The 23,578-nt window shown below is 44.8% G+C and overlaps 1 protein-coding gene across 1 annotated transcript in view; it reads left to right on the plus strand.

Annotated features, from left to right (window-relative positions):
• The first annotated feature begins 1,296 nt into the window (after positions 1-1,296).
• Positions 1,297-23,578, plus strand: part of LOC144806281 (phospholipase A2 inhibitor and Ly6/PLAUR domain-containing protein-like) — a 61,849-nt gene continuing 39,567 nt past the window's right edge. Inside the window, exons 1-3 of the mRNA XM_078672671.1 lie at positions 1,297-1,407; positions 4,384-4,500; positions 5,639-5,794. Coding sequence (XP_078528797.1) covers positions 1,356-1,407; positions 4,384-4,500; positions 5,639-5,794 — 325 coding nt within the window. The 5' untranslated portion in view covers positions 1,297-1,355. The remainder of the gene's footprint in view (positions 1,408-4,383; positions 4,501-5,638; positions 5,795-23,578) is intronic.

Raw genomic sequence — 23,578 nt, forward strand, 5'->3', positions numbered from 1 at the left:
TCCAGTCCGAACTACCAAGCCATGTCTTTCCCAGATCGGAATCAAGCATCCAAGGACCGGTTCCTGGCTATCAGCCTTCTTCAGCCTGGATAGCTTGACTCCAGTGGTGTGGAGAGCCTGGGACTCACGTCTGAGCATTCCTAGCACACTCTGGGTGAAAATTGCAAAAAACACAGTTGATGGACAGAATGTAGAACAATGTCATACATTCACCCCAGTACAAGGATCTGGGCCTAAATACATCGTTTTTTTTGCACTCCACACCACCCTGGGTTAGACACTGGCTATATGCAAATCAGCTCTGACCCTGTGCCTCATGGGAACAGTCCAGTCCGAGCTACCAAGCCATGTCTTTCCCAGACCGGAATCAAGCATCCAAGGACCGGTTTCTGGCTATCAGCCTTCTTCAGCCTGGATAGCTTGACTCCAGTGGTGTGGAGAGCCTGGGACTCACGTCTGAGCATCCCCAGCACACTCGGGGTGAAAATTGCAAAAAACACAGTTGATGGACAGAATGTAGAACAATGTCATACATTCACCCCAGTACAAGGATCTGTGCCTAAATCCATCGTTTTTTTGCACTCCACACCACCCTGGGTTAGACACTGGCTATATGCAAATCAGCTCTGACCCTGTGCCTCATGGGAACAGTCCAGTCCGAACTACCAAGCCATGTCTTTCCCAGACCGGAATCAGGCATCCAAGGACCGGTTTCTGGCTATCAGCCTTTTTCAGCCTGGATAGCTTGACTCCAGTGGTGTGGAGAGCCTGGGACTCACGTCTGAGCATCCCCAGCACACTCGGGGTGAAAATTGCAAAAAACACAGTTGATGCACCTGAGGACCAATCCGTCACTCCAGCAATTCAGAAAATACATCACTGTTCAATTGAGCAACTACCATGCAGCAGTTAAAGACCCTTACAGGTGATTTGCTGTGCTTTATAAATGCTGATTGACTGATTGATTGATTGACGTAGAAAATACTCCACCACGTGGTAAATACCCGTAAGTAAATTATTATGACTCCTACTCGTATTTATATATGATTGTTGGATTGGAATTGAGCTCAGCACTTATAATCATGGCCTCAGCACAATTTGGTATTTACTCAACAAATCTGCAGTACATCATTTCCTACAGTATATTTCCAAGGGATGACGCCAGCAACCAGAGAAGTGCTCCCAGTCACACACAACGAGTTTGGCCACATCCTGTGAACATACTTCAGGAATTCTGTGCCCCAACCCCTTCTGTGAGAGTATAAAAGGCACGCCCTGAGCATGAGATGTGCAGAAGACCCAGCAAGTGATCCAGGTTCGAGACTCCATCCCCTACTCCTTACTCTGCTAGCACCATGAGGGCCATCTTTGCAGCTGTGGTCATGCTCCAGGTACTGATACATGGAGGTAAGATGGTCATAAACTTGTACAGTCTTGATTGTTGTGAGTATACACAAAGGCGCACATAGATATTAAGAGAGTAATGATCAGGACAGAGCTTACTTCACTCCAGAAATCTGCTGTAAGTTTAAATGTCCCCGGCCTTCTTTATCTTCTATCATATCATTGTCCTTTTCTCTTGTTTCTGTCTTCCCCTCTATTGTTCATTCTTTATATCAGTTTTAGACAGCCTGTAAATGCCAGGGTCCCCCTCCCTAACCACAAACTCTAGGAGGGGCCTATAGGTAATATTGAAATAACTTGTATTCTTTAGGATGTGTTGAACTGTACCTTAGGTTCTGCTTTGGTTCGGCCAGGCTGGACCTTGCTATGGTTTTGAGTTCTGTACCTTGGGGCTTGTCCTGCTAGCCTTCCTATGAAAATGCAATCTAATGACCTCATAGAAACCGAGCTCCTTTGGATTGCTTTAATGTTAAAGTTACTGTGATTCATAAAGTGCACATATACCCGGAGGTGTCTTGGTGCTGGATGCATGTTAATTTTATATACAATGCAAGAGGTGCATTGGAACAATGATCACAATCATCTTCAGGGCACCTGTTGTCATGGTGACCATTAGATGATCACGAAAATATTTTTGCCTGAAAGTTGATTGTAAGAGGAAGGATGGCTGCTGGCAGCAGAGAAATAACAGAACCAGCCATGCCACCAGACCCTCTTACTACAGGGCTCTCTTGTGTCCTCAGTGTGTCTCAGAAGGAAATGCACAAACACTTACAGTGCATTCTTGGAAGGATTCTTTTGGTGCAGGGAGGATCTTTAGGGGCGTTTTCCTCTTTCTGTGCATACTGCAGAATGCAGCACATATGAAAAGAGGGAATAACAAAGAGAAATAAATATATTCCTCCTCAATCCCCATTGCTTGGCAAGGCGTAGCATTTCATCACTTTCCCAGGTTCAGAACTCTTACAGAATCTGGAAATGCAGCAAAATCCATGACAGAATTCATGGGAAAGCCCATGCTCCAATCATGTAACGACACCCAAGTTGAAATGTAACAGAATATAGCGCAAGCAGCTGCCTTGCTTTACATTTCTATGAAACAATCCATGCAATGCTGTGAAATCAGGCTGTGTGAGGGTTTGTAAATATTACTGGAGCCTTTGCATTGTACATGCATCACTCTAAATATTTTTGGGTATATTTACAAGCCCCTTGTGCCACACGTACATAACTTGTTCCATGTTAAAAATGAAGCAAAAGCGGCGCAAGGCGCTTGTAAATAAGCCCATTTCTCCAAACATTTCCAACTTTCCATGAGTGCTCTAATGAACAACATTTTTTAATTATCTCTAAGCACAGAATCTTATAGTGGAAGGGTACACTTCCAGTCCGAAACCCACGCGGCACATTACAGAGATGGCGTTGCACTATAAAGCTTAGCAATGGCGGATGGCGAGCTGACAAGTGAAGGGCGTGCGACCTTCTTGAAAGATTATATAGACTGTCAAGGTGTAGCGTCTATTATCAAAGAAGGACATGCAAAGATAAGGACAGAGGACCATTCATCCCTGTTTAATAACAAAGAAACATATACATACCAACTAAGGCCTTCTGTAGAGGATCTTCCAAGTCAAGTACTGATAGATGCAACCACCTAACTTCATCATTAGAGATAGCAAAGGATAATTGTACCTATTACACCAACCTCTGTGACAGCACAAGATATCACCAATAAGGTTCCCTCATTACTAGCAGTTTGAGTTTATCCTTTTCACTAGCTGCACAGATAAGTTGTACTGCCAGAGTACCCCAAGAACATCACAAATAGATCATCTTTCCCCTCCTTCCCTCCGTTTTTAAGCAATTATAAAAACAAGTCCTGAAGAAGGTGTTTAAAAAGCAATAGTACCATTGAAACGTGCGTCGGCTAAGAGATAGAGTGTGGCATCCCAGCTCACAGCACAGCTATTCAGGGTTGATCATATCACCTGGTTCTCTTCTGTACATGCAGTGTTGTTCTGGTGGTGCAGAGTATGAATGTGGTGAGTGTAAGAGACATGAGTGGTAGGTGAAAGAGGTGTGATTGAGTGTAGGGGAATTGCTGAATGACTGTAATACAATTTCATCACATGTGATTTCCAAAATATAGATGTGAATAGGATAATGTTTTAATTCAGAAGCCACAAATACTTCTGTATCTGGGAACATTTCTTGCTAAGCCTGAAAAGTATAATAAACACAAAGCGTAACGAATATAAAAAGTATATAAGAAGAAAATTAAATATAAAATACGTAATGAGAAATTTAAAAAAACATGTTTTTTTGTAATTCAATGTTCATGATGCCCCATTTCTAAGAAATCTTTAGCCAGTATTTAAAGTAATTTAGGTCTAGAGGGAATTCTACTGTTCAAGTTCATAGTCTGTTGTTTATTTCCCCTGTTCCCAGACCTACTGAAATCAATTTTGCTCCAGCACAGAACGAAGAAAAACACAATATATTAGTCAAAATGGTGCTGTTCTGATTTCTCTCTCTCTTTGACACAATACAGCTCATCAAATGTGTTTGTGTCAATGCTTTAGTTATCTCAAGATCTTTGCATTTGTTGTCATCTATTTCTATTAGGCTCCGTCTGTCTCTATGTGCCTGAGTCTTGCCATTTGTGTGTTTTTATTGGTCTCTTTCTGTCTCATTCTGTTATAATCTTCTTTCTGCCTCAGTGTTTTCTCGCCTCTTCTTTAGCACCCTTGTGTTTATATTACTTCATTTTTCTGCTCTCCAAACAATTGGAACTCTCTGATACATTACCTATTTTCTGTTATATTTTGTACCACTAAGTACCAGAACTTTCTTCTCTTCTCCTTATTCCTAAAAAATTCCATGTGAAGTGTGAATGTGGCCCGCTCTAACACTAAAGCCCCATACTTGTTTTTTACAGATATTGCTCGGATTTCTAGATTGCATTTCTTTTTCCTGCAGATTGCCTACTTTGCGAGAAGTGTCTTGCTAGCGGCACCACCCAATGCTCAGGTATCTTTAAGCAATGCCCTCCTGATGTCACTCACTGCGAAAAAGGAGTGGAGAATACCACAATTGGTGAGTGCCGCATGCCACATATCTGTAACTCTGTCCTTAGGAGGACACTGCAGCTTGCACCACCTGTGGTCCTTGTCCGCACTGCCAGATACCTGTACCAACGGCACACCTACATGAGTTAATGAATAAATCAATGAATGAATAAATAATGATATTTCTTGAGAACATGACTACTCCATGGAGTGTTCTGGCACCGAGTGGAATGTAAAAGGGCAACGGAAGAGGGGATTATAGAGTGAAGAGTCTATATACCATTACTGTCATGAATGTATGACTATACCAGGTGAACCAAAGCTGTAAGAAGGACCTGAGCAAGCACTTTGGTATTATTATTTTATTAATCCTATATTAAACACTTTTCTTAGGTGTATTTTCAAAAATAGACTAACAGAGCCACCATGTCGAGAGTTGTCATAAATGTGTGCCACTGTGAAATAAGTCTGGGTTTAAAGCACCAGAAAACACCAGCACAAATTAAGAACTGATTCTGGCCATTTAGTGGTTGGTTGTAAGGTGTCTCTGTGAACTTCAGAATGCTCTTCTGTTGTATCTACATGGCAGTAACTGATTGTGTAAAAGATGTAGGCTGGCATACATTTCTACCTGGGTCCCTTGCTTGTGGTGCCAGATGCCCTAACTCAGCTACACCTCACTAAGGAGGCCTTATAATGGTGTAACAGGGTTGTGGTGCTTGTGTTCCCTTCTGGAGAGTGTCTTGACTTGCAGTTCAAGCTGGATTGTTCTCTTGGGTATCAGGTCAGTACTGATTTGGATAAGAACGGCTTCTTTTGTATGGAGTGGCACAGTTGGCATAAAAAGATGGGTTGGAAATCTACTGTGAGCTATTGAAAGTGGTTTAGAAGTGTGGACAAAGTTATACATGCATTTGAGTTCAAAATTAGCGAAATAATGGAGTAATCATCACAGGGGTAGGGGCAAAGTGTGACACCCCATAAAAAAAATGAGGAGGGATATTTGGTGCATAAACACTGAAATAAAAGCTATTTGAACACATTAAACCCTTACTTTTTCTTGGTTTGGTTGTTTCACCCAGACCCCTTAAAGGTAACCATATCTGCTCAGGAACTCATACTGAGATCTTTTTTTGTTTAATCAAAACTTGTATTTGTGCCAACAGGAGATCTTGTTGCTGTAACTGCGTTCAAGGACTGTATGAATCCCTCCAAAGAAGCGGCCTGTGGAAGAGAGCTTTACTTCCAAAACTCCGTGTTCACTTTCCGGATCAGTAGAACATGCTGTGACTCTGACTTCTGCAACAAAGGGGAGGTGGAAGGTATGTATGAGAGTGTGTGTATGGACTCTGAAATCTGTTACACAGGTAATGTGAAGGGTAGATGCAGTCTGTGACTCTAACATCTGTAACAGAGAGTCTGTGACATCTCTAACTCAGGGGGTGTGCAGGGTATGTTCTGTAACAGAGCGGCACGCAAGCCACGTACATTCTTAACTCTGGCATCTCTAGCATAGGGGATGCACAGGGCATGCGTAGTCTGTGACTCCAACATTTATAACATTGGGGATGTGCAGGGGGGTTAGAGTCTATAAATTCAATATCTGAAACTGAGAGATTAGGCAGTTTGTTACTCCAACACCTTTAAAAGTGAGGATGTTTAGAATATGTAAAGTCTATGAAACGGACATCTGTAAAGGAGGGGCTATGCAGGGACATGCAGTCTGTGATTATGTCATCTCTGTAGAGGGGTTGTGGAGGGCCATGCATTCTAAGACATTGACATCTGTAAAGGAGGGGCTGTGCAGGGACATGCAGTCTATGATTCTGTCATCTGTAAAGGAGGGGCTGTGCAGGGACATGCAGTCTATGATTCTGTCATCTGTAAAGGAGGGGCTGTGCAGGGACATGCAGTCTGTGATTATGTCATCTCTGTAGAGGGGTTGTGGAGGGCCATGCATTCTAAGACATTGACATCTGTAAAGGAGGGGCTGTGCAGGGACATGCAGTCTATGATTCTGACATCTGTAAAGGAGGGGCTGTGCAGGGACATGCAGTCTATGATTCTGGCATCTGTAAAGGAGGGGCTGTGCAGGGACATGCAGTCTATGATTCTGGCATCTGTGTAGGAGGGGCTGTGCAGGGACATGCAGTCTATGATTCTGTCATCTGTAAAGGAGGGGCTGTGCAGGGACATGCAGTCTGTGATTCTGTCATCTGTAAAGGAGGGGCTGTGCAGGGATATGCAGTCTGTGATCCCGTCATAGTAAAGGAGGGGCTGTGCAGGGACATGCAGTCTGAGATTCTGGCATCTGTAAAGGAGGGGCTGTGCAGGGACATGCAGTCTGTGATTCTGTCATCTGTAAAGGAGGGGCTGTGCAGGGACATGCAGTCTATGATTCTGGCATCTGTGTAGGAGGGGCTGTGCAGGGACATGCAGTCTATGATTCTGGCATCTGTAAAGGAGGGGCTGTGCAGGGACATGCAGTCTATGATTCTGGCATCTGTGTAGGAGGGGCTGTGCAGGGACATGCAGTCTATGATTCTGTCATCTGTAAAGGAGGGGCAGTGCAGGGACATGCAGTCTATGATTCTGTCATCTGTAAAGGAGGGGCTGTGCAGGGACATGCAGTCTGTGATTCCGTCATCTGTAAGGAGGGGCTGTGCAGGGACATGCAGTCTGTGATTCTGTCATCTGTAAAGGAGGGGCTGTGCAGGGACATGCAGTCTGTGATTCTGTCATCTGTAAAGGAGGGGCTGTGCAGGGACATGCAGTCTGTGAATCTGTCATCTATAAAGGAGGGGCTGTGCAGGGACATGCAGTCTGTGATTCTGTCATCTGTATAGGAGGGGCTGTGCAGGGACATGCAGTCTGTGACACAGACATCTGTAAAGGAGGGGCTGTGCAGGGACATGCAGTCTGTGATTCTGATATCTGTAAAGGAGGGGCTGTGCAGGGACATGCAGTCTCTGATTCTGTCATCTGTAAAGGAGTGGCTGTGCAGGGACATGCAGTCTGTGATTCTGTCATCTGTAAAGGAGGGGCTGTGCAGGGACATGCAGTCTGTGAATCTGTCATCTATAAAGGAGGGGCTGTGCAGGGACATGCAGTCTGTGAATCTGTCATCTATAAAGGAGGGGCTGTGCAGGGACATGCAGTCTGAGATTCTGATATCTGTAAAGGAGGAGCTGTGCAGGGACATGCAGTCTGAGATTCTGACATCTGTAAATGAGGGGCTGTGCAGGGACATGCAGTCTATGATTCTGGCATCTGTGTAGGAGGGGCTGTGCAGGGACATGCAGTCTATGATTCTGGCATCTGTGTAGGAGGGGCTGTGCAGGGACATGCAGTCTGTGATTCTGTCATCTGTAAAGGAGGGGCTGTGCAGGGACATGCAGTCTGTGATTCTGTCATCTGTAAAGGAGGGGCTGTGCAGGGTCATGCAGTCTGTGATTCTGATATCTGTAAAGGAGGGGCTGTGCAGGGACATGCAGTCTGTGATTCTGTCATCTGTAAAGGAGGGGCTGTGCAGGGACATGCAGTCTGTGATTCTGTCATCTGTAAAGGAGGGGCTGTGCAGGGACATGCAGTCTGTGATTCTGTCATCTGTAAAGGAGGGGCTGTGCAGGGACATGCAGTCTGTGATTCTGTCATCTGTAAAGGAGGGACTGTGCAGGGACATGCAGTCTATGATTCTGTCATCTGTAAAGGAGGGGCTGTGCAGGGACATGCAGTCTGTGATTCTGTCCTCATTAAAGGAGGGGCTGTGCAGGGACATGCAGTCTATGATTCTGTCATCTGTAAAGGAGGGGCTGTGCAGGGACATGCAGTCTGTGATTCTGTCATCTGTAAAGGAGGGGCTGTGCAGGGACATGCAGTCTATGATTCTGTCATCTGTAAAGGAGGGGCTGTGCAGGGACATGCAGTCTATGATTCTGTCATCTGTAAAGGAGGGGCTGTGCAGGGACATGCAGTCTGTGATTCTGTCATCATTAAAGGAGTGGCTGTGCAGGGACATGCAGTCTGTGATTCTGACATCTGTAAAGGAGGGGCTGTGCAGGGACATGCAGTCTATGATACTGTCATCTGTAAAGGAGGGGCTGTGCAGGGACATGCAGTCTATGATTCTGTCATCTGTAAAGGAGGGGCTGTGCAGGGACATGCAGTCTATGATTCTGTCATCTGTAAAGGAGGGGCTGTGCAGGGACATGCAGTCTGTGATTCTGTCATCTGTAAAGGAGGGGCTGTGCAGGGACATGCAGTCTATGATTCTGGCATCTGTGTAGGAGGGGCTGTGCAGGGACATGCAGTCTATGATTCTGTCATCTGTAAAGGAGGGGCTGTGCAGGGACATGCAGTCTGTGATTCTGTCATCATTAAAGGAGTGGCTGTGCAGGGACATGCAGTCTGTGATTCTGACATCTGTAAAGGAGGGGCTGTGCAGGGACATGCAGTCTATGATTCTGTCATCTGTAAAGGAGGGGCTGTGCAGGGACATGCAGTCTGTGATTCTGTCATCATTAAAGGAGGGGCTGTGCAGGGACATGCAGTCTATGATTCTGTCATCTGTAAAGGAGGGGCTGTGCAGGGACATGCAGTCTTTGATTCTGTCATCTGTAAAGGAGGGGCTGTGCAGGGACATGCAGTCTGTGATTCTGTCATCTGTAAAGGAGGGGCTGTGCAGGGACATGCAGTCTGTGATTCTGTCATCATTAAAGGAGTGGCTGTGCAGGGACATGCAGTCTGTGATTCTGACATCTGTAAAGGAGTGGCTGTGCAGGGACATGCAGTCTGTGATTCTGACATCTGTAAGGAGGGGCTGTGCAGGGACATGCAGTCTATGATTCTGTCATCTGTAAAGGAGTGGCTGTGCAGGGACATGCAGTCTGTGATTATGTCATGTGTAACTGATGGGATGGGCACGGGACATGCAGTGTTTTGACTGACAGTTGTGATAAAAGGGATTTGCAAGGTTCACACAGTGTCACACTTCAGTGACATGGTGTGTGAGAGGTTGGCCTGGTATGTGATGCACACACATGTAAGTTGGCACCCAGCACCAGTCCAGACAACCAATATGGTGAATTTAGTGGTCTTAGACAGCCTTAAAAATGTCTCTGAGTAGTAGTTGTTGAGAGCAGCCTTCAGTGCAGATGGCGTGTAAAGCAGCTCGTTTTACTTGAACATGATCGTATAGGTATAGATTAAATGAAAAAGAACCACACAATGTATTTATATAAATATGTATTTATTATAAGACATTCACTAACACGTTTGGATATCTCCTAGCTGGAGATATACACAATACTCACAATACTTTGTAATAGAAACAGGTACGTAGAACATAATACACAGTGGTCGACGGGGGCCGCGTGCAGTGTGGTAACACTACCGCTGGATCAATAAAAGTCAATGGGTAAGTCGCGGTTGAAATTTTAAAGAAGAAGGACCCTTCCCAGTGGACCATGAAGAAATCCCTTGGAAGACAGTAGGTTAGAGAGCCACCCACCCGTGGATACCTTAGGAACCAGGTTACCTGCACCAAGGAGGTCGGGTGCATAGTTGTAAAGTGGCGTCGGAAACCATTGCGAAATCAATGAGAGATTTCAGGAAAATGCCACTGCTGGGGAAGGTGAAACTGTCCAGTAGAAGCCAAAGGTGGATTCGAGATGTGAAGAACCTGTAAGCAGAGGGGACAGAGTCTATGACACACAGGAGTGACCCGGAGGCACGGAAGAGGAATGCCCACTGATGCCGGGGGTTGCAGGAGGGCTGACAGTGACCTTAGAACTGCAGGGATGTGGACGAGGAGACACTGGAAGACCAGGAGCCATACATGAGCTTTCCTACATCAGATTTTGAGAGTTGAGGAATCAGTGTTTGGCGGGAGCATGTAAAAACATTGGTAAATGCAACCAGAAGGGAAGTTGAAAGATGTGCAATGTCTGGATCAGCAAGGTCCAGGAGACTCCAGTTTTAAAGAAACGCTGGATGTTTTGGGGTTGACGATGAGGATATCAGAAGCGACTCACGAGGCTGGACACACTCTCAACTGCATTGGTTCCAATATGAACGCAATGACGGTGGAACCCCCTGTACGGCAATCTTGGACCGATCATTATTTCATTGAATTTAGCCTTAAGATAGAGGGAAATGAGATAAAGATAAAGGAGACATCAAAAAAGGGCATATCCTCACCTTGTTGGGGAAAAATCATAGAGCACCCTGACCTTGGTGAATGGGTGAAGGAGAGCAAACCCGCTCTCTCAGGGAATACCACAATAGATAAACAGAGATTTGAGGGATGGATGACTGCGATCAGAAACCAGATTAAAAACCCAGGTAGAAGTTTTACATCAAGAAAAAGGAGGATATCTGCACCCTGGTTCTCATGTGAACTAAAAGAAATGTTGGATAAAGTTAGAGTTCTAGAGCGGAGGTGGCGACGAAACTATGGGAACGAAGAAAAGGAGGTATACAAGAGAGCAAGGAGGCTCTATCATGCCTCTATAAAAGGCGCGAAAGCCAAGTACTTCACGTCCCAAATTGAAGCCTCTAGCAATAAACAGAAAGAAATATTTAAAATTGTTAACAGCTTTAGAAAGCCCAAAGTTTTGTTTTAACACATGAGATCCACCCTCCCACACCCTCGGTGACGAGATAGCTAACTATTTCGTACACAAAATAGATACCCTCATGAAAGACTTCCCTCAGTTTGAGAAAGAGGAGTTAGAGGATAAAACGAACACAGATATATACAAACCCTGCTGGGAAACCTTCAATCAAATTAGTCTGGAAGACACATACCAGGGGATATCTGCTATTAAGTCAGGATCTCCCTTCGATCCTTGTCCCCCTACATTGCTTAAAGCAATAATAGAAGAGGTCAACCCAGGAATTAATTCTATCATAAACTCATCCCTCCAATCAGGTGAAATCCCCCCATAATGGTAAGTGGCAGCAGTTAGACCACTGCAAAAGAAGGTTTTGCAGGACCCTGCGACCCTTTCTAACCTGCGCCCCATCTCACTCCTCCCAGCACTCTGCAAATTAACGGAATTGTATGTTAATAAGCAATTTATGGCTTTTTTGGAAGAGAATGAAATTCTTCACCCATGTCAAGCAGGTTTTAGAGCACACATTCAACTGAATCTGCACTGTTGTCCTCAACTGAAACCATTCGAGCTGCATTGGATCAGGGCAAGATGGCAGTCCTGATCCTATTAGATCTCTCTGCAGCGTTCGATATGGTGTCCCATGCTATCCTTCTACATCGCCCAGCAAATGCGGGCATAGCGGGAACCGTTTTCGAATGGTTTAAAAATGATCTGGCACACAGGCGCCAGATCATTATGTTGGCAAATTTTTGTTCTGAGGAGAAAGTGCTGAAAACAGGGGTCCCGCAGGGCTCCAGTTTGAGCCCCACATTGTTCAACTTGTATATGGTTCCCCTGATCAAACTGATCTCTTCTTTCGGTATTAGTACAATTGCATACGCCGATGATACCCAGTTGGTATTGGTTCTTGATAAGAACCAAACCAATGCGGAAATGACCCTGAGGGAATGCCTATCGTCAATCTTTACGTGGATGACGAACAATCATTTTAAGTGTAACTCTGCGAAAACAGAAATTGTGCCTTTTGGACCCAATAACTGTTTTTCTCCTCACGACTGCTGGCCTAAGGAGACAGAGGCTCCACCAAAGACTATCAATGCAGCACGAAATTTGGGTATCAAATTTGACAACACCCTGTCCTTTAAACAACAAGCCAAAGAAGTGGCAGGTGTCTGCTTTAACATCATTAGGGGTCCTAGAAAATTCTTTGCCCTGCTCCCCCTGAGTGCCAGACGGACGGTTGCAGTGGCGCTGATAACATCTAGACTAGATTACTGCAAAAGTCTGTATGCAGGGTTAAATAAATCTGCCCTGCACAGACTCCAGATGGTCCAACATGCAGCCGCCAGAATGGTCCTCAGACGGCCCATAAAATCTTCGGCCTCTGCTGTATTAGATGCCCTACTCTGGCTCCCAGTACAAAAGCACATCCTGTTCAAGGTCCTTATTTTCATCTACAGAGCTTTCCATCATCAGGGCCATTGTACCTGCGTAGGCACTTTATACAATATCACCCGACGCGGGAACTTACAGCCACATGCATCATTGTAGGAATTTGCGATTCCTAAATTGCGAAAATTAAGGAATCTCAATTTAGGAATTGCAAATTCCTATGCATTAAGAATTCGCAAAAGTTTTTGCGATTTCCTAATTTTCCTTATTTGCGATTCCTTAATTGCGAATCGCAAATAAGGAATTGCTTTACATTGATTCCTATGGGCCTAGAGGCCCATAGGAATCAATGGGAAGGCATTCTCATTTTGCAAATTTGCAATTAAGGAATCGCAAAATGAGAATGCAATTTCAAGGGTGCAGGGGGGATCCAAAGGACCCCCCATGCACCCCTGAAATGTCACGTAAGTACATTTTCTTCACACACATGTCCCAAGGGCATGTGTGTGTGTAAAATATAAGTTTCAAAAATGCATTTTTTTGCATTTTTGAAACTTTTCGCAATTTACCATGAAGGTTTACTTCATGGTAATATTCCCCTTCCTAATTGCGAATTCGCAAATTAAAAAAAATCATGCATAGCATTTAAGAAATCGCAAAATTAGCGATTTCTTAAATGCTAACGCAATTTGAGAAATCGTCAAAAATTGCGATTTCTTAAATTGGGAACATTGAAAAAAAAATGATGCATCCCACAAAAGGTTTTTGCAATCGCAAACGGCCGAATTTTGCGATTCGCGCCGTTTGCGAATGCAAAAAAGCTTGTTGCACGTGGCCCTGAGATTCTCTACAGCCAATCTCCTCCTCGTTCCTAGATTTAGGCTGACAACCAAAGGAAGAAAATCCCTAGCAGTTATCGGCGCTAAAGCATGGAATAAATTACCCCACTTCCTCCGGGAAGCCACCACGGAGCAAAGGTTCAGAAAAATGCTGAAAACATGGATTTACACACTGTCAGACACAGGCTGCAAAGCCCTGCTATGATCCCTCCTCTCCAACATGGGCAGTCCAGCTGTGGTTATCTGCTGGTAATCAGGAGTCGCAGCGCCAAGATGCTCCTTGAAGTGTCAGCGCGCTATAAAAATGTCACATCACATCACATCACATCACATTACTCAACATAAGTAGGGGACTCAGGGTAGGCCCAAGCAATCAGGGGAGCCCAGAAAAATTCGGAGGTGAACCTCAAGAGGACCCACAGGCTGGTGGCACTGGAGTCACGGAGGACCTCAAGAAGTTCACTAAGAGATGCAGGCCCACGGTGCAAGTGATACAGTGGGAATGAAAATCTTAGTCACTGGATATGCTTGAGGTTGGGGCAACTTGGAGCCCAAACATATTGGTTTAAAGAAGTGAACAAGCCTTAGCAATGGCAAGTCAACTCACTTCACAGGAGTATGGTTCCGGTAGCTCAGACGAGGGATACAGGCCTCAAAATTGGTGAGAGGACAGGGCAGGCCTTGTGGGATGTGAAGAATTACTATCTGTGTTGCTGGACCTTTTTAGAGTCCGGAGGAGCTCAGGATCAGCAGACCGGTCAGCTCATTTGAGGTGCCTGCAGATGCAGGAATTTGACTTCTTTACTTCAAGGGAGATTCCTTCAGGTGTCTTTGGTGCCCACAGGCCTTGAAAGGTTCCTTTTTGGTGCACAGGCATGGAAGTTTGGGACGATTCAGGGGTCCCTCCCTAAGGATGGCTAAACAAGGGGGAGGATACTCCCCTGTCCTTTGTCCAGTCTCGCACCAGACTATGCATGGAGGGCAACAAGTGTGCCCTGCACGCAGACTATGTTGTGGTGGCAAGCAATCCCACCCGACCGCAATATAATACACTCTATCTGGGAGGTGGTCACCTTTTTCTGTGACAGGATGCCGATTGTTCTGCCTTCGCCTGCTCAAGCTCAGCTCAGCAGCAGGAGGGCAGAACATTTGTCTCTGGGAGAAAGCAGCCATGTTGTGCTGCCTGGGTCTGGAAGGCTGTTACCAGAATCTCTGTGGACCTTACGGAGGCACTTTCCAGTGCTATGATTCCAACATGTTTGATACCAAACATGACATGGTTTGTTGCAGCCAGTATTGAGATGGTCATCGCAGAATGACGCAGTGCCCCTCTACATGTTATATGGCTCTCTCACTTACAACCCAGGAAAATGGACTCCAAAGGCTGTAAGGGTGTCCTGCTCATGGAAGGGCACCTCCACACTTAGACCCGAGCACCCTGCCTTCAGGATTGAAAAGGCCTGCTGTAGGGGTTACTTATAGGTTTCAAGCGCAGTGACACTAGATATAAGAAAACGTATGCCTTTACATACGCTACAATGGCATGCTCATTTTGAATGGTCTCCCTTAGGTGGGATAATGCATGTTTCAGCCCATGGGGGAACTCTGGAATACCTATGCCCTGGATATCTTTGTACCATATAATAGGGAGTGATCAGGCTACCCCAGTATTCATTGAGGGGTGTACCTAAGTACTTACCATAACAATTCATGGGATAAAGCAAAGAGACTAGGGTCCTGATTAGCAGGATCCAAGTCAGACTAGTCAGAAACAGCAGTACATCAAGCAAAAAGTGGGGGTAACCATAAGAATCACATTTTACTTTCCTACATAGAATTTAAGGAAGGAGTGTATATTCTGTGTCTTTGACTCCAGGAACATTGGAGATGGGCATCATATTTAATTGCAGGAACTTGAAAAATACCTAGACTTCACTTAGCAAGTGCTAAGACTTCTCACCGATACTGTTCATTACTCTAAATCACTCGTCTTTGCTCTAACACTCAACACCAAAATCAAGAGCATTCAAACCTCTGACGGTTGTGAATCAAAGCACAACACAGACATCAATAATTTCAACTTTCACATAGATTGACCCCATGAAATCTATATATGCATTTGAGATGTCATCAGTGATGTCACTGACCATGTCATGAATTATGTAATATGTGACGTCATCAGCAGTGCATTGCGGGAGCACAAGTTATAGTTAGCTGAACTAACTATAACGCTGGAATTTCTCTGGTTTTGTATGAGTGAAATGTCCAACTAACTATAACGACTCTGAAACCTATGGTTCTTTCAGTGAATTTCGAAAGTTTTTTTAAATGCTAATTTCTAACTATAACGTGCCTGAAACCTATGTTTTTTTGTGAAATTAAAAGGTTTTTAAATGCTAATTTCTAACTATAACATAGCAGCCGCGTTGGCAAAGTGATGGAGAAAGGTGAGAGTGGCCTTCAAACAACTTTTAGCAAAATCCACTGTGTGGGATTTAGCAGACATAATAGGAGGGATAGTGAGCCCCAGACGTCAACTACCCCTTTTATTTCCTGCAGTAAGTCCCACACAGCAGGATTGCTAACTTGTTATATCAGGCCCACCCCCACCCTCCAGCACTCTGCAAAGGTGCCCCTGGTGTCTTCTAAGTAGGGGGATTAAGTTCCCTTGCATCCTGAGGGTCCATGGGGGCAACTAGCCCACCAGGTACCTCCAATAAGCGCCATAAAGCTGCGTTGCAGAGAGTTGTAAAAAGGGGTGTGGCCTCAGACCACCTCTCTGCAACACAGCTCTGTGGCACTTACTGGAGGTACCCGGTGGGCAAGTTTGCTGAGTGCTGCAGGGAGGGGGCAGGGCCTCATGCACAAAGCTGGCTTTTTTGGCGGTTTAAAAGGGGGGCTGTGTGGCCCCCCCTCCTTTTACATTATCTGGTCCCCAGGGACCCCGTCCTCCAGGGCCTGCCCTTTTTTAACTTTTTTTGTTTGGTATTTTTAATTTTAGAGCAGGGTCAGGAAACCCCCCTCCTTAGGCCTCTATTGGCCCGGCGACCCCATCCCCGGAGCTGTGCTTCATTTAACAAAATAATAATAATATTGAAGGGGGCCCATTGTGTTGAGGAGCATGGGGGGAGCCCCAATGCACCCACCCTCCCACCAGCTTCAGGCTTCCTGAGGGAGCCGTCATTGCTTTTGAGCAATTGGAACTGCTGACATGCAACTCCCCTCGCTCAAAAACAATCATCTGCTTTGCTTCAATGAAGCGAGAGCAGGTTTCCATGCCACCCGGCTCCCGTCCTGTCATTGCAAACAGCAGTGTTCTTGGGGTGGCGGTCCCCAGGGCATCAAGGGCTCCAGGAGGGGGGGCGCATGGCTCCCCTCCCAATGTTTAAAGCCCGGGGAAGGTGGTCGTCCCCATGGGCATAATGGACACCAACATTTGCATACAGAGTGCCCCCGAGAGGTGGTGGGTCCCGGTGCATGTGGGGGGCTCTTGCCCCACACACTTAAAAAAAAATATATATATACACACAGTCCTGGAGAGGTGGCATTCCCCGGGGCTGTGGGGGGAGCGTGCCCCCGGCTTACAATTGATAAAACCCCGGGGAAGTGGTGGTCCCCGGGGCAGCATAGGGGGTGGGACCCCCATGCATTATTTTTATAAAAAAGCCCACTGGGGGGTTAATGCTTGTGAATAGGTCGGCTAGGTCCATAGATAACAATAATGTTAGCCCTAACACCTCCCTCATTAATCGAAACCCAGACATGTTGGTAAGTGCCCTGGAGAACTGTATCCAGGTAGATTCACAGTTCTATCACCCACAAACCTACTATAACAAGGTTGGCTTTTGCCTCTTGGAATACAGCGGCACAGCACTCTAACATATCATCAGCAGATTGTTCAGCGTTTATAGAGGACCATGATAAATGGGCCTCACAAGAAACATGGTCACTCAATCAAATCTATCTCTCAGGTTATCTAAATGTTTCCAAACCAACCCTTGGTGGACAAAATGGCAGACCCTCAGGAGGGCTTACCATATGTATCAGGCAGCACTCTGGCTATAGGGTTGAGGAAGTACCAATCGATAACCCTGATATCATGGCTATTCTCTTATGCCCGAAAAATCCGATGTATTAGTAATTAATATATATGCAAGAGGGTTGGTGGGTGGTAAATTATCAAACACCATCTCTCTACTCAATAGCTTCTTAGACAACAACATGGGCAGTAGTAACCTGGTGATTGCAGGTGATTTCAGCTGGTCATTCAAGCCCCTTGATTATGAGGATGGCTGCCTTAGTGCCGAGGAGGACGTCCAATGGAGCTTCCTATTCCTAGACTTAGCACCGACAAGGAAATGGACAGAGGCTATACTTCAATTAAAAGTCCTGTGTCTGGAGGGGGGCATCAGGGCGGTTAATGGGAGGACCCCCTCAGATACGATGGGTTCTCATACATATTGTAATGGGCCAAGAAGTAGTCGTATTGGCTACTTTTTTAATAACCTGGAGTTACGGTCTTCTCCTATTGTCATGGTGGTCCATGAGAGAAGTGAAAGTGACCACAATCCTCTGTTGTTAACATTGCAGGTATCTGGTTTCCTACAAAAACAGACACAGATAATGGAGAGGGTGACTGCAGATATTATTCTATGCAATGACCTCCAAAAAGTCAAATTGGCCAGGATTTTTTAAAATGACACCTCATTAGAGCAAATGAAGGCAGCGGTGGAGTGTACATTATTAGCACTACAAAACCTAGACACGCAGGATGATACTAATGCTATCATTATGCAAGCCCAAGAAAATATGTTTATCAAACTAAAATCCTTCTTCGTCAAATCTGAAAAACCGAATCGAAGGGACAATCCGAAGCCTGTAAACTGGTACAATAAGGCTTGTAGTGTAGCCTACAAGCAGCTGTCCCTAACCATTAAATCCAAAGTAATCGGTGACATTAAATATGCACTGAAATTGTACAAAAGAACCCAATATAAAGCTAAGAAGGAGTGTGATGAACAAATATGGCATGCCCTCCTCCAGGCGAGCAAAGAAAAAGGTATGCACACATTTTGGCAGTTAGTGAAATGGGGTATACTATCACCCTTAGAGGCTGGTTTTCACCCACACGTTAGCACTATAGACCAGGAGTTAGGTTTATATTAATCTACTGGGGAGTCGTAACAATAGCAGGAGGAACCATAAAAGCAGCATTTATCAAGCTCAAATCCACATTTGACTTGGTCCCCCGCAACAAGTTATGGGGGGTATTAAAAGATGTAGGGATGCCGTTAGAATTACTATACCTTGTAGTTAAGCTGTACAAGTCAAATTTTGCACAGTTCCGGTGGGGCTCCCAGGGTAACCTTACGGACAGGTTTCCAGAATCTAAAGGGGTTCGTCAAGGGTGTGTTTTGGCTCCAACCCTATTTTCGTTATTCATAAATAGGGTTCTCAACAATTTTTCTACCCACCCTATTGACACTCCCTCTCTTGCTGGTATGAAGGTACCCATACTTATGTTCGCCGATGATACCCTTATTATCTCAGAAACACAAGCAGGGTTGCAGGGTACACTGAAAAGATTTAAGGATTTCTGTGGTGACCATGAGTTGGTGGTTAATGTGGAGAAAAACAAATTTATGGTCCTCCACAAACAAAAAGTGACTAAAGGGAGGGTTTTATGAATAAGGTACAACTTGAATAAACTGACTTATTTACGTATTTGGGGATTACTCTAAGCTGGAATCTAAACTGGAAGACACGGATCGACGTGATGGCCCTTAAGCTCGCCCGAATGACAGGAGCACTAAAAAAAGAACAGAGACTCTCTCAAACGAGGCCAGTAGGGCCCAATTTAAAGATTTATAATACCAAGGTTAGGGACTCAATGTTATATGGTGCCGAGCTCTGGGGCTTTGATAATTTGGCATCTTTAGCTACAGCCCAGAATAAATTTGTCAGAGCCCTCACTGGTCTCCCGAAATCTACCCACTTAAGCTTGTTTACTCAGATCTGGGTTGTGGTACCTTGGAGAAGGAAGCCCGTTATAGACCTTTAGCATTCTGGAAAAGGCTTTGGTCTAACCCGGAGTTGTCATTTTACGCAAAAGCGTTAAAAGATGTTAGAGAGGCTGATTTATCATGTAAGGCCCCTTGGTTACAAAAGATAAAGTTCACACTGGTGAACATGAGTGTGAGACACCTGTGGGAGGATCCAGCAGGTAGTCCCTTTCCCTATAAAAAAGATTTGAAGGAAGCACAGGATTACAATCAAAGTAAATAGCTTGCGATCCTCTAAGAATACCTCTTTGTCAGGCATTTTCATGGAGCACAAACATGATACCTTGTTTGAGGATTACTGGGATTTTTTATCCAAACCCAGAGACAAGAAGCTATTCCACCATTTAGGGTAGACACACTCACTGTTAAATTGTTCACACTGAAATGGCATAATCCATCGGACAAGAAATGTGTATCCTGTCCGGAGCAGGATGAGTCAATTCTCCATATTGTATTTGTGTGTCCAGCATACAAGTCCCCCAGGGACAAATGGCTAAAGCCAATATGCTCCAACCTTGGTACCAGGTCAATCAATATAGCTCTCTGTATACTGAAGACCAATACTCAAGAGCCCATAGCAATAGCTATGGCCAAATTATTGAGCTGGATGTGGGGTATTTGTGCTAATAAGCTGAAGAAGCAAGAGCTAATGAAACGTAACAATGCTCACGTAGAACCATGATTACAGTCTTTGTACTTAATACATTCTGCTTAGTGGGACCTGTTTTTATACTCATTAGGAACAAGTCTGATTAAATAAAATGTTTTAGCATTTTATGAAATGGAAGTATGTACTTGAATGGCAGTTAAGTAAAGTAGCTACACCGATGTGCTTCACTGTTTGTATTAATCTTTTAACCCAAGTTCTTTGTTTTTACTTTGTCATAATCATGCAATGTATATATTAAGAGTTACATTGTGTATTTTCTAGTGTAGTCATTGTACCATAGCACTTGTACCTGAATCTATTTTAACTTTTCAGTCTTAATGTAATACTGTAAATATTATTTGTGTCTTTTACGCTCTGAACGATCAACATAAAGACTGTTTTGACTTTGACTTTGATATATGACTTTGATTGTCACCCCCCGGGGCTAGAAAAAAACATGGTTGGGGGAGGCTTCAAGGCCCCCAAGCCACGTGGACCACCACCCTTGGGGTTTTATGTATTGTGGGAGGGGGCTGCGTGGCCCTCATCCTGGAGCACTCAAGTGCCCTGGGGACCGCCACTCCCCAAGTCAAGTCAAGTCAAGTCAAAGAATTTATATAGCGCACTACATACCCAGAGGGTCTCAAGGCGCTTAGGAAGGGGAGGAGGATTACTTGTCAAATATCCATGTTTTAAGTTGCTTTCTGAATGCTAGGTGGTTCTGGGTAAGGCGAAGGTAAGTGGGGAGTGAGTTCCATGTTCTAGCAGCCAGGTATGAGAAGGATCTGCCTCCCATGGTGGTCTTGTTGATGCGAGGTACAGTGGCGAGGGCTTGGCTGGAAGAACGTAGTTGGCGGGAGGGGGTGTAGAAGGACAGTCGAGAGTTGAGGCATTCTGGTCCGATGTCGTAGAGTGATTTGTGTGCGTGGGTTAGTAGTCGGAAAGTGATTCTCTTATTGACGGGTAGCCAGTGGAGGTCTTTCAGGTGACCAGAGATGTGTTCGTTGCGTGGGATGTCTAATATGATCCTGGCTGAGGCGTTTTGGATTCGTTGGAGTTTCTTCTGGAGTTTAGCGGTGGTACCTGCGTAGAGGGTGTTTCCGTAGTCCAGTCGGCTCGTGACCAGAGCATGGGTGACAGTTTTCCTGGTTTCGGTGGGGATCCAGCGGAATGTTTTTTTGAGCATGCGAAGAATGTTGAAGCAGGATGAGGATACGGCGCTGACTTGTCTGTTCATTGAGAGTGAAGAATCCAGGATGACGCCTAGGTTCCGTGCGTGGTCTGTCGGGATGGGTGCTTTTCCAAGGGCTTCCGGCCACCAAGAGTCATCCCATGCAGAGGGGGATGTACCTAAGATGAGGACTTCTGTTTTATCTGAGTTCAGTTTCAGACGGCTGTGTTTCATCCATTCGGCAACTTCTTTCATTCCTTCGTGTAGGTTAGTTTTGGCGGTGCTGGGGTCATTGGTGAGAGAAAGGATTAGTTGAGTGTCATCTGCGTAAGAGATGATGTTGAGGTTGGGGCTGGCTCCTGCAGTGCCCCGGGGTACGCACGCCTCCCATAGGAAACTTGGTTTGGATTTTGAAAGAGAGAGCAGGGAAAGATGCTTTTTTCCTAATCCAAAGCAGATTGCTTTTCCACATGGGTAGCTGCATGTTAGCAGTTAATTGTGAATTCCCATAGAAGCCCATGTTCTGGTGTGAACATGGGCTTATAAGAGAATGCTCTAAGGCATATTATCAAGCCCATTATCGCACCTTTAGTGGCAGTTTTTTGCCGCCAAAGCGGCGATAATTATAATGCCATGCTTTACAATATGCCCTACAGTTTGCTATAGGAGGGCGGGAGCCGCGAGACTCCTACCCTCTCATAGCAAACAGCAGTGTCCCGGGGGTAGGCACCCCAGGACACTGCAGGAGCCGGCCCTGGGGAGTGGTGGTCCCCAAGGCCCTTGAGGTCTCCAAGATGGGGATAACGCAGCCCCCTTCCCACAATACAGAAAGCCACAGAGGTGGTGGTCCCCGGGGCTTGGGGGTGTCGTTGAGGCCCTCACCACTATTTTTGCAGGGGGGCATTTGAGCCCCCACAACCATTTCTTTCATAACCCCTGGGGGTGGCTCTCACTCTTGCATAGCAAACAGCAATGTTGAAAAAATCTTCCGATGAGATAACACAGGATTTTGAAGTCCATTTTTTCCGTTTTTGTTGTACTTTGCTGTCGTTAAAGCGGCGACGATTTTAACAGCGTCTTTGTAAATATGCCTAAAGTTTCGTAATGTCGGCATTCCCATCTCCCATTTAAATAGGCACAAAGTAATTATTGAAGTGCATTGTGAACCGTGCAGCAACACTGTTTAATTGTAATCAATACAGAATTGAAAGAGTTGTGTACTTCTTTTGCTCGTAATAAGCATAGGGGCAGAGTTATAAGTTCATTGCGTTACTATTGCATCACTTTTAAGAAGGGGCTTGTAAATCTGCTACACAGTGTTCTGTCTTACTTTGCTTTCCCTTCTGTCATGCAGAGGATCCTGGGTAAATGTAAAAGGTTTTTGTACACTCAGTACCTTTCAAGCCTACCCCCAAACTCCTTACTGCCTGTTACAATAGTAACAGTTAATGGAACACTTAAGTGAGCACAGAGGTTAGAAGTTCACCACACAATGTTGCTAATCGAAACAGTTACTGTGCTGGAGTTTTAAAAGTTTTCCATATGAAACGTTAGTCGTAGCTATAGACTCTGGTAAAGAACTGGTAAAGCGTTTGCCTCAGTATTATACTTCTACTTATAAATATCATTCCCATTTTTAAATGTTTTCTAAGTATATGATTATCACACTAAATAATAGTGAAATGTTGTCAGAAAAAGACGACTTATATACTCTTTTAAACTTTTATTAAAACAACTATAAATAACTAGAAACGTAACTTTAAGATAACAATATAATTAATAATTAGAAACATAACCTTAACAAAACAATATAATAAACAAAATGTGATATGGACTCCAATAGAAGTAGGGTAGGTAATCTGCAAAACAAAAATGAAAAAAAGTGTTTAAAGTTAGATCGATGTGACTGAAGGAGTTCAAAGATTACAAGTTAAAGTTAATTTACACGTCTGCAGTGTGCCTAATACATTCCACCTCTCTTATAGGCCCACGTTCAAGAGGTGTCTGTACAGAAGTGCCTACTGCGTCAGATTTACAGTATGGACCAACAGGTCTTTAAAATGATTCAGAGATGAGATAGAATTAGGGGAGAGATCAAGTCATTATGTAGGACAATATTCTTTGGGGCTTATTTACAAGCCCATTGCGCCACTTTTGCATTACTTTTCCCATGTTAAAAATGATACAAAAGTGGCGCAAGGGGCTTGTAAATAAGCCCCTTTATTTCTAACAAATTTAATCGCAGGCATTGTGTATCTAGTCCTCTCTGCTTACCTTTTGTAAACACTGTGGCTAACAGAGTTCACAACTTGAACTCAGCTTTGGTTGTACACTGCAGACTGTATTACATTCACCCTTGATGTTTTTATCAGCAGA

Source organism: Lissotriton helveticus (genome assembly GCF_964261635.1).
Source record: "Lissotriton helveticus chromosome 1_1 unlocalized genomic scaffold, aLisHel1.1 SUPER_1_unloc_6, whole genome shotgun sequence".
In the NCBI taxonomy this organism is placed as follows: domain Eukaryota; kingdom Metazoa; phylum Chordata; class Amphibia; order Caudata; family Salamandridae; genus Lissotriton; species Lissotriton helveticus.